The sequence below is a fragment of the Phocoena sinus genome, chromosome 7, assembly GCF_008692025.1.
Source record: "Phocoena sinus isolate mPhoSin1 chromosome 7, mPhoSin1.pri, whole genome shotgun sequence".
Taxonomy (NCBI): Eukaryota; Metazoa; Chordata; class Mammalia; order Artiodactyla; family Phocoenidae; genus Phocoena; species Phocoena sinus.
Window position 1 is genome coordinate 74,313,663 of NC_045769.1, and position 12,037 is coordinate 74,325,699.

The 12,037-nt window shown below is 41.0% G+C and overlaps 1 protein-coding gene across 3 annotated transcripts in view; it reads right to left on the reverse strand.

Annotated features, from left to right (window-relative positions):
• Positions 1-9,464: 9,464 nt before the first annotated feature.
• Positions 9,465-12,037, reverse strand: part of UPP2 (uridine phosphorylase 2) — a 44,756-nt gene continuing 42,183 nt past the window's right edge. For 2 of the 3 annotated variants that reach the window (XM_032638516.1, XM_032638518.1), the window contains one exon: positions 9,465-10,965. In XM_032638516.1, coding sequence (XP_032494407.1) covers positions 10,814-10,965 — 152 coding nt within the window. In that variant the 3' untranslated portion in view covers positions 9,465-10,813. Of the gene's footprint in view, positions 10,966-11,801; positions 11,845-12,037 lie in introns of all 3 variants that reach the window. The other variant, XM_032638517.1, reaches the window with a different exon arrangement.

The following is a 12,037-nucleotide window of genomic DNA, read 5'->3' on the forward strand; positions in this document are numbered from 1 at the left end:
GCCAGGAGTGCCAGGGACATCTCTGTTCATAACCTAATTTTCTGTTTGTATTTTGAAATCGGGTTTCCTGGAATGAGATATAAATTTAAACTCCAACCCCAAGTAAGGATCAAGCATGGATTTTGTATCTCTCAGGGAATTACATGTTTCCCCCCACAGGTTGCCTAGACAGAGGCAGACAAGATTTACTAGGGTCTCCTCTGCAGGTGGGCAGATTTTTTTCTCTTGAGTCTTAGTCCCAACACCTCACCGAAAATGTCTATGTAAACTTTAATTCCAAGCCTCCAGGCTGTCAGGTCACTACTCTGGCTTTAAGTTTCTTCCTTCCTGTTAGCATCTTTTGATTCTCTTCCAGAAATGTTTTATACAGCGTTTGCAGGTGTTTCCAGTGCTTTGGGATATGTTAGCTCTCCATCTTGCAGAACCCTCAGTAGACTTCTTTCTTCTCACAACATTATTTCACAACTGTCTTCCTTCCTTACTAGTCCCCTTCCTTCTCAATATTTCATTTTTCATCTTATTATCTTCCCCCACTTCATACCAGTTTCTTTCCTTCCCTGGTAGTATATTTTGATCCTAGAGAGTCCCATATGTGCTATGACAACCTGAAAAGATAAATAGCCTTATTAAATGGTCTTTTACTGTCATTGAGATGCCAAAGTATTTATACCAAGGGCAATGCATAACTGCATTGCAAAACTGTTGCAGGCAGTTTTCATTTTAGCATCACAGACTTTGATCCTATAGGAATATTTCCTGATTTTGCTCTTCTTCTCTTCTCTCTACTGAGTGTTTTAGATTTCATCATTGTTTCTGATAGCTATTGATGTGTTAGTCATATTCTCTTACTGCATTCCTGACCCTGATAAACTGTGCTTTGAAAAATAACCTTGGTTAATTATACTATCTTGAGGAAGAGTGCCCAGACTGGCTGATACAAAGATTCAGGCCTCCTTGGTAGATATATTCCTATATTGAAGATGAGAATATTAGACAAAACAGTCTCTCTACTGGTAATCATAACCATACCCAGCTCCTTGCTCTGATTTCTCACTCACCAAGCAAGCTTCTTAGAGCCAATGTGACTCCTTCTGTAGAACACAGAAGCCCATGTAGATTGCCAACCAGCAGGCATGATTCCATCAGGCCATATCACATGGACTTTCTTTCCAAAAATTAGGAAATTAGAATTTGGTATTATAAAAACCACAATACAGACCTCATTGAGCTTTTACTTTTTTTTTTTTTTTTTTTTTTTTTTTTTTGCGGTACGCTGGCCTCTCACCGCTGTGGCCCCGCCCGCTGCGGAGCACAGGCTCCGGACGCGCAGGCTCAGCAGCCATGGCTCACGGGCCCAGCCGCTCCGCGGCATGTGGGATCTTCCCAGACCGGGGCACGAACCCGTGTCCCCTGCATGGGCAGGCGGACTCTCAACCACTGCGCCACCAGGGAAGCCCGAGCTTTTACTTTTTATTGTAGTAAAATATACTTATCATAACATTTACCATTTTAACCTTCTTTTGAGTGTACAAATCAGTGGCATTAGATACATTCACATGGTTTTGTAACCGTCACCACTATCCATCCCAAACTGAAACTCTGTACCCATTAAACAATAACTCTCCCTTCCTCTTTCCCTCAGCCCCTCATAACCACTTCTTTCTCTTTGAATTTGACTATCTAGATACAATAATTGTCCTTTTGTGTCTGCCTTATTTCACTTAGCATAATGTCCACAAGTTTCATTCATGTTGTAGCATGTGACAGGATTTCATTGAGCCTTTACTTTTATTTTTAAATTTTATTTATTTATTTTTGTTTGGTTTACTCTAAAAAAATTTTAAAAATTTTAAAGGTTACTTTCCATTTACAGTTATTAAAAAACATTGGCTATATTTCCTGTGTTGTACAATACATCCTTGAGCCTATTTTATACTTAACAGTTTGTACCTCCCATTGCCCCACCCTTATATTGCACCTCCCCCCAACCACCAGTTTATTCTCTACATCTGTGAGTTGAGCCTTTACATATATCCTCTGGGAGATAGAAGATTCTTTATTAGCCACAAAGCCATAAGGAGTTTTATCTAAATAGATACTGAGATCACTGCTGACATCTCTCATTCATCAGCCCTTTAAATGCCACTCTCTCCCACAGCTACTGCTCTGGCTCTGTCATGTTTGAACTTTCCTTAGCCTTTTAGCAAAAGAAAGACTTTGGAAGCACATTATCTTCACATGAGAAGGGAATTTTTATTCTGAAGTACGTAAGCTGTTTAACTTATTAGGTGAAAATTTGAAGGCACAGACCTTCACAGTAGGGGAGCTGCCTAGTCTAACAAGAAAGCAATGTCTTTGACAGCCCCAGCTTATCTTTACTCCATCTCTGCCCTGTGAGATGTGCCCTCCTACTGTGAGAGGGAGCTACTCACGTCCTGGTCACCTACACCAGGTACAGTTTTTTGTTACCAGTAATTATCTCAGCCTTACTCCTCCTTCTTCCTCTTACCCCTTCAGACTGCCAATCAGTCCCGCTCTATGTGTTTCAGCCACTTCCCTTTGCCTGGGAATAAGGTCCAAACTCCTTACTCTGACTTTTAGGGCCTCACATAATAGAACCCCAAATCACCTTTCCAGATCCAGCAAAACAGGATTCTTTACTATTCTTATATATGTCCTGTATTGTCCTCCTTTGTCTTATTTCATGCTTTTTCCTTTGATGACAACACCCACTTTAGAGTTTCTTTCAAAATTATGGCCCTTAAATAAAGTTCATCTCAAATATCCACCTTGTCCAAGGAACCCTTTCAAATTTTTCCATCTCCATTCAATCATTTCTCCTGGTAAGTCCTTAGAACACTTTTATTTCCACCTCTCTTTTCAAGTCTATCAGATTATCCTTGAATTGTAGTTATCCACACATTTGCCTTAGTGCCTCAAACTTAGTAGGCTGGGAATTGTCTAAAGGAGGTGACTGTGTCTTGCTCTCCCACAGCACCTAGCACTGTGACTTGTGCAAAGTAGGTCCTTTATCAGTATATTTGTTCTATCATTTACATGTTAACTTAGAGCATGTCCATGGCACTGCAACCTTGAATCAATCATGGAACCAGTTCTAGAATAAGTGTGACCTCTGGAGACCAAGGGGAAGGAAGGAGAAGGTAGGACCAGGCAGTGTAGGAGGCAGATCTGGCTAGTAGATTCGTGTCCACTGCTGATTATTTACCCAAAGTAAGTGGGACATGGGTAACATTTTGTTTACCCCATCATTGGTTCCTGTTGGTTACAATGTCGGGAGGAAGTGCAAATGCAAAGGACCTTAAACTCAGATGAAGAAATAAAGCTGGGGCTTCCCTGGTGGCACAGTGGTTGGGAGTCTGCCTGCCGATGCAGGGGACGCGGGTTCGTGCCCCGGTCCGGGAGGATCCCACATGCCGCGGGGCGGCTGGGCCCGTGAGCCATGGCCACTGGGCCTGCGTGTCCGGAGCCTGTGCTCCACAGCAGGAGAGGCCACAGCAGTGAGAGGCCCGCGTACCGCACAAAAAAAAAAAAAAAAAGAAAGTGATATGGAAGTGAAAAGAAGAATCCAGATTTTTAAGGATTTGTACTTCCTTTTTTAAGAGAGAGCAAAATCAGATTACTCAGATGATTTCTGTAACTCTGAAATGTCCCCAGTGCTTCACAATGTTAATGATTAAGTTACTATAGAGAATAACAGATTTTCTAAGAAATTTTAGAAATTTAGAAAATAAATAGACACAATCTTAAATTACTACCTTCTGGAGGGTAATTTTTGACTAATCCTGTACAAACTAGATGATACCGGTTTCTAGATTGTTTGCCTGATGATTTTTTAAACTATGTTATACTTATAAAAATAATGTCCAGGGCTTCCCTGGTGGCACAGGGGTTGAGAGTCTGCCTGCCGATGCAGGGGACACGGGTTCGTGCCCCAGTCTGGGAAGATCCCACGTGCCGCGGAGCGGCTGGGCCCGTGAGCCATGGCTGCTGAGCCTGTGCTCCGCGACGGGAGAGGCCACAACAGTGAGAGGCCCATGTAACGCAAAAAAAAAAAAAAAAAAAAAAAAAAAAATAATGTCCAAATCATATTTAAGGTTTCAGGGGAAAAGGTGATTTAATGGTGGGCTTTTATTCTCAAGTTAAAATTGCTATGCTCAGTTTTTAGAAAAATAAATGTTACGTTGATTCCAGACTGAGCAACACCTATTTAGGAGGAGTGAAAAAGCAAATAAGAAATGAGGAATGGGCTTCCCTGGTGGCGCAGTAGTTGAGAGTCCGCCTGCCGATGCAGGGGGCACGGATTCGTGCCCCGGTCCGGGAAGATCCCACATGCCACAGAGCGGCTGGGCCCATGAGCCATGGCTGCTGAGCCTGCGCGTCTGGAGCCTGTGCTCCACAATGGGAGAGGCCACAACAGTGAGAGGCCCGCGTACCGATAAAAAAAAAAAAATAAAGAAATGAGGAAAACCCTTGAGGAGTAAATAATGAAGCAGGTTGCAAATTATAAGTATTTTTAGTTCTTCATCTTAGGAGACATTGGGTGGTAGACCCCCACTGACCAATATTTTAGAATTCTTCAGAAATAGAGAAAGTCCAGGAGGACTGAGGAAAGAAATGTTTATAGAGTTTCTTTATTTTTTAAAAAGGACAAAGACCCTAATAACTAAGGATTGCATTTACTTAAGCTCTGATCCTGAGATGAAGATTGTAGCTCAAACCCTCAAAAAATCTACTTATGGTATAGACATCTAGAGGCACACAGGATCCTGGAGAGGAACAGGGTGGCTTTATGAAACTCAGTATGTCAGACAATTTTAATTTCCTTCCATGACAGGGTGATGGAACATGTAGCTTGGAGGCAAGCAATAGAGGCCATTTATCTGTCTTTTACTGAAGCTTTCAATTCTATCATACATGGGATGCTCAGCAGCCAGCCAAGAAAGTGTAAGTTGAACACCCTGTTTTTCAAGCTGCAAGTCCTGGAGAGTTCCAGGAGAATTTTAAATACAAGCATACATTCTTGAATAGTGGGTTATATCTTTTTTTAAAGTGCTCTAGCAGTTAAGAAGAAAAATACTAACTTCTGTTTTGCAGTAAAAGAATTATCATTGAAAGATCTGCATATAGGATGACTTTAGCTTCTTACATTTTTCCGAATGGTTTTTTGTCCCCAGATGTATTTTGGAGGCTGTATTAATGGATCCCAGCAGGAACCAGATGGTACAATTAAACTGGGGAACTGAGAGAATTTCCTGAAAGGACTATCCACAAAGGGGTGGGCAGGATTTAGGGAACAACAAAGGGTGGTGTAGCTGGAACAGCTGTTACCAGCCCTGATGTGAGGGGTCTGGAAGGGAGCAATAACCAGTACCTAGAGGACAGCAGTATGACTAGGGCCATCCAGAGGGACTGTGGCCTGTGGTAGGGGACACAGGTATCCTGCCATGACTCAGCGCAAGGAAAGTGTGCAAACCCATGAAATTATATGCAAACTCAGGGGTATACATGTGAATGTGCATTTTTCTGCTGAGCAGGTCCATAGATTTTTATCAACAGTCTCCAAAATGAATCCCAAATGTTAAGAGCTATGTTTTTAAAAAAAGGATATAAAATTTAAACTCACTTTGTTGTATTTCTGAAGTTGATAGTTTGTAGTCCTTGTTAAGTACCTACAGGGTGCAAAGCACTAAATAACATTCTATAACTGGATAAAAATGAACCAGGAGAAGTTATTGAGTGTATTTTGGACCAAAGATTGTGTTTTACTAAGATTGTGTTGTGTGTCAATGGTCTAGTGTGTTTGGGAGTGAAACATGGAGCAGAGGAACTGGTCTGGCTATAGCAAATTACACGTAGCAAATTACACTGAATAATATACACATGTTACTTGGAACATGTGTATATTATTGGTCAAATGTTATCTGTTGGTCAACAGATAACATTTGGGCAAAATTAACTTGACAGGTAGTCAGCTATGTATTTGCTTTAACTGGTTGATTGATTGTGGTTTTGTTTGTTTTTTGGGTTTTGTTTATATATGTACACACACACACGTGTAATTCATATCTATGATATATGTGTTAGCTGTGGGTACCATAACAAAATAACAATGACTGAGTGGCTTAAACAACAGAAATTTATTTTCTCACAGTTCTGGAAGCTACAGGTCCCAGACCAAGATTCCAGCTGATTCCATATCGGTTGAGAGCTCTCTTCCTGGTTTGCAGATGGCAACCTTCTCACTGCATCCTCACATGGACTTTTCTCAGTACATGTGTACAGAGAGAGAAAGAGAGTGAGCTCTCTGGTGTCCCTTCTGATAAGGACACTAATTCTATCAGATCAGGGCTCCATCATGTGACCTCATTTAACCTAATTCCTTATAGACCCCTATCTCCAAATATAGCAACACTGAGGGTTAGATCTTCAACATAAGAATTTGGTGAGGGGAACACAAAAATTTAATCCATAACAATATATATAAATATATTAATATGTATAATTAATTCACTTTTACTGTGTCAGGCACTGTGCACGTTGCTGGAGATATAAAATGGTTAAGATATTGTTCCTCTTTTTGGTAAGAATGCTAAAAATCTACTCTTAGCAAATTTCAAGTGTACAGCACAGAGTTAAACTATAGTCACCGTACTGTACATCAGATCCTCAAAACTTATCATCTTATAACTAGAAATTTGTGCCGTTTGACCACTTAGACCAACATCTCCCCATTCCCTGCCCCCAGCCCTTGGTAACCACCATTCTACTCTCTGTTTCTATGAATCTGACTTTTTTTTTGGATTCCACATGTAAGTAATACCATATAGTATTTGTCTTTGTCTGGTTTATTTTACTTGGTATAATGCCCTCCAGTTTCATCCATGTTGTCACAAATGGCAGGATTTCCTTTTTTATGGATAAATAATATTCCATTGTGTGTATCTATTTATCTATAGATAGATACAATGCATTGTGTGTATGTGTGTGTATATATATATATATACACACACATACATACACATATATAATGCACACATATATATAACACATTTTCTTTATCCATTCATCAGTCAACAGACACTTATGTTGTTTCCATAGCTTGGCTATTGCATGAAAGGTAACTATGTGAGGTGATGGATGTGTTAATTAACTTGATTGTGGTAATCATTCCACAATGTGTATATATTATCAAGTCATCATATTGTACACTTGAAAATATATACATTTTAGCTGTCAACTATACCTCAGTTAGAGAAAAAAGATAGGAGTAAGAGTCAAGTAAAAGAGCTTGACCTTTATATAACTAGTCCAGTGGAAGCACCATTGAAAGACTTCTAGAAGTTCAGCTGGAGGAGTGCCTGCCAGATTCCCAGACTCTTCATTCTTTTAAATCAGTGCCTTTTGACCCAGGCTGCACATCACCAGGGGAAATTTTTTTAATAGGGTTTCCCAGTCCCACTTCCAGAGATTCTCATTTAGCTGGTCTGAGATGGGGCCCCAAATGGTGGTTTTTGAAGGCTTCCCTGCTGACCCTAACGTGCAGCAGTGTTGAGAGCCACCTGGAGTAAAGGCACTGACACACACACCCCTCCCCAACCCCACACCCCACACTCACCACTACACTACACTACACTCTGGCCTCTTGGAATCACGGCTAGTTGTTCTTCTTCTGATGATTAGTTCACATTTTGTCTTAGAGATGCTGTAAAATTTTTCTCTTTATGAAGCAGCTGCTAGGCAGCCCAGAACCAATTCAGCGCCTCCTGTCGGCCGGTGCATGGACTGTATGTGATGCATCTTGGTATTAGCTTCAGGCTTTGTGCCAATGATGCCCCTTCCCTTCCCTTTTCCTTTTTCTTTCCCACTTAGGTCTAATTTGTACTATCTTGATGTGCTTTTATTTATCTTTGTAAACTGTCTCTGATTCTTTTGGGGAAGAGGGAGAGATATGGATTTATAATGAATGAATGAACAAAGAAAAAACACACCAAAAATACATGCAACACCCATACACAGAAATCACCAGAAGAGTTTTTGCAAGCCTGTCTGTTTCTTGAATAGATTTCTAGGAGGGCGAGACTGAATGAGTGGAGAAGGTGGGGTTAGAGGTGAGGTGAAGAGCTGGCTCCCAGACTTAGCGCAGGAACAGGTGAGTAGTGACTGAATGCCTGCATCTGACAGCACTCCATGGCAGTCGAAGGGTAGAAGGAGGGCAGTCGAAGGGAGGCATGAGCCTCCCAAATGAAGACAAGCTGGGCAGCCATTATCCAAGTTCATGAGAAAGGACAAGTGTTCTCAGCATAGCCTACAAACGAGGACACATTGATACCTAACTAGTGCAACCCTAGTTCTAAGGGAACTAGATGTGATGCACTGAGGGGGAATTAAACTTGGAGACCTTCCTGAGGGAGGTGAATCTAGGGTTTGGTTTTGACAGAGGGGAAAGACATGTGCTATAGCAGAAAGCAAGAAGTTCTAGACATCACCATAACTCTACACTGATGGTACAGAGGACTTTCCACCCCGTAAAATGAGATGTCCTGGGAGGGACAGCCAAGGAGAGCTGAGATGACAAGGGACTGAATAAGGAAAGGATAAGTCTCGTAAAGACTAGAGGCATTTTAGTGAGAGTTTATGAAGGAAATGTGTGAAGCGGATTCATTCTTCATTTAACAAACATTTACTGAGCACCTAGAATGAGACAGGCGCAGTTTGGGTGCTTGGGGTACAGCAGTAAATAAAACAAATGCAGTCTTTGTCCTCATGAGCCTTATAGCCTAGGCACATTAATTCTATAGACACAAATCATGACATAATTGTAAGCGGTGATGAGTAATTTAAGGAGGCTGCAGAGGGCGTTGTGGGAGGCTGTGGGTGGGGCTGGGAGGAAGCTGGCTTGAGGAGCAGGAGGGCTGTCCACTGGTGGACAGGTTGGAGAGCTATCTAGGAGAATCAACTCACAGGACTTGGCAATTGTTTGGATGTGGGACTGAGGAAGGCAGATTTGTCAAAGAGGTGTCCCAGGTTGCTGGCAGGTGCGTGCGCATACACACACCCTTCCACAGGAGCTGAGGGGAGGACTGACTGCAATTATTTCTTTCTTCTCTCTCTCATAACCTCTCCTCTTCTCTCAATAAAAAGGAAAATAAGATTTTCCAGGAACAGGTAAATAAAAGTTCATATTGAAGGCTTACGGAGAACAGTCTGAAGTAGTTTCCACCTGGTCTAAAAATGTATATGAAACACAGTGAAAACCACACTAATGACCTCAGTGTTATTCTACCTTACTTTTAGTTCTGATGCTGGTATTTGATGGTGAATTACTGGGATACTTTAAAAATTGCACTCCAAGCATATCTATTGCCAAAAACGTTCCCAAACTGATGCTCCTCTCAGGAGATTGTTTATTGTCTTTGATTACAAAGAGAAAAAAGAGGTCTCTCTCATGGTTGGAATTAAATTTTATTTGAGCCACAACAATATAAATATATGTACACAATGTTACATGCTATTCAAGATTGTAAGCTCTCCTCCACCCTTCCGCCATCCATGCTTCCCAACTCTTAAGTGTATCAGCCTTAGAAGAACCCCCCAAGAGGCGTCAACTCATACAGAGCAAGGTGTATTCCCTAAGTGACACCATGCCTGCCAGAGGGTCAAACTGAATAGGGGTACAGGTTGGGTGCAGGAAAGACCTGCTTCAAAGTCACACGAAAGGATGACTTTAACATCTTAAACGCAGGTCTGAATTCACTTGTTATTAATTCCTCAGCCTATGAAGTTAATATTGAAATGAAATTTTAAAAATACAGCCTTGGGCTTCCCTGGTGGCGCAGTGGTTGAGAGTCCGCCTGCTGATGCAGGGGACACAGGTTCGTGCCCGGGTCCGGGAAGATCCCACATGCCGCGGAGCGGCTGGGCCCGTGAGCCATGGCCGCTGAGCCTGCGCATCTGGAGCCTGTGCTCCGCAACGGGAGAGGCCACAACAGTGAGAGGCCCGCAAACCGCAAAAAAAAAAAAAAAAAAAAAAAAAAAAAAGAAAAGTACAGCCTCTTCAAAATGCATTTTCTTAAAAGAAAAAAAAATTGCTAGAAGGTGATTTAATCATTTGTGATTTCTGAAGAAAAATGAAGATCTTTCTTTGCATTTCCAAGGGTTTTCATTTGAAAATCAATGTGTGATCTAGAGTTGTTACTTTTTGTGATAAAATCACAAACATGGGCAAACCTAAGCCTCCAACCCTATTACGTGGTGCACTGAAATCCTGCAGGGGAAAAAAAAGAAGTATGGTCACATTTCCCTAAGCGTAGCTTTTTCATGTAGACCTACATTACACTGACACTTTTTTTCTGTAAATATTTTGAATATGCATGATCAATTTCTGTCACTTGTCCAACATCTAAAAGTGCCTGACAACGTTCTAACATGAATTTCTGGATTAGTTTCAGAAACAGAGTGACGGGTAACTGTATCCACAAGTGGTTGATCTATTTTGATGTGAACCTAATTAATGCTGCATATGAAACTCCAAATGTCACAGTACAGGAGTTTTACAGTTTTAATTATTAGACTGACTTAGCTAACTCATTCTAAAATGAAATTTGAATTTAATTTAATGTAAGTTATTAAACTTTTACAATAAATTCTTTTTTTAAGAGAAAGCGTTGTATAAAATCATTCAATTATGATTTTAGCATGTGGATGAGAACTATATAAAAATGCCACAAATAATATATGACTTCAACATTATGACTGGAACTACAAACTTGCAGGGAAGGATTGGGCTGGCCAGCTATGATGTCTGGTCACGAAGTCCAAGCCGCTGTTTGATGAATCTGGAGATTAGGAGCTGAGGCCGTTTCTGGTACTCCACCAGAACATCATGGGGAGAGTTGATCTGGTCGCATTCAAGTCTGTTGAGAAGTGTCACACAGACCACAGCAGCTAGAAGAGCAAATAAGACCATTACCAAACAAATGGGTTTATCTTTTGCATAGAAACATTAACCAGACACCCCCGTGTCCCTAGCACATGTACTTTGTGTTGCTTTCCCTTTACATAAATGCAATCTACTGAACCTTCCAGACTTCTGTATGAATTATAATTCATATTTCTGTGGACTCCCACCAAACACTCCACCTAAATAAGTTAATTGAAATAATTTTCAGCACTCTCCCTTCTCCTTTCCCCTATAATTGGCTACATTAAGGCTTAGAAAAGATTTGTGTTCAAGATAAGAATAAGGAGGGATCTTTGCCATCCAAGATACACAAACCTCCAGCTTTCTATCCCATTTCCAATTCTTAGAGCAGGCTTTTCTTTTTCTTTTTCTTTTTTTTAACATCTTTATCGGAGTATAACTGCTTTACAATGGTGTATTAGTTTCTGCTTTATAACAAAGTGAATCAGCTATACATATACATACATCCCCATATCCCCTCCCTCTGCGTCTCCCTCCCATCCTCCCTATCCCACCCCTCTAGGGGGTCACAAAGCACCAAGCTGATCTCTCTGTGCTATGCGGCTGCTTCCCACTAGCTATCTATTTTACATTTGGTAGTGTATATATGTCCATGCCACTCTCTCACTTCATCCCAGCTTACCCTTCCCCCTCCCCGTGTCCTCAAGCCCATTCTCTAGTCAAGCAGATTTTTCTTACTTCAGGATATAACTAGAGAGCTAGCCATTTTTTTCCTGAGATGACATTTTACTCCTTGGTGCAGTGTTTGAGTTTGCCTACTGGAGAGGGAAGTAAATAGAGAAGAGATATGGCCACTAACCTTGGGAAATAGCAATAAAGGCGAGTACTGACTCTTTTGAAATCTGAGGAAAAAAAATGAAATGATATGCTTAAATGAAATGATATGCATAAATGATATGCTTAAGAATCAGCTCCATGAAGGAGCACATTTATTAGCATTTAGTTTCTAAAGAATGAGGACAAAATCTTGTGATAGTTACAAAAGTAGGGGGAAAGAGCAAACATCTTTCTTTTAAAAAAAATGAAATTCTCATT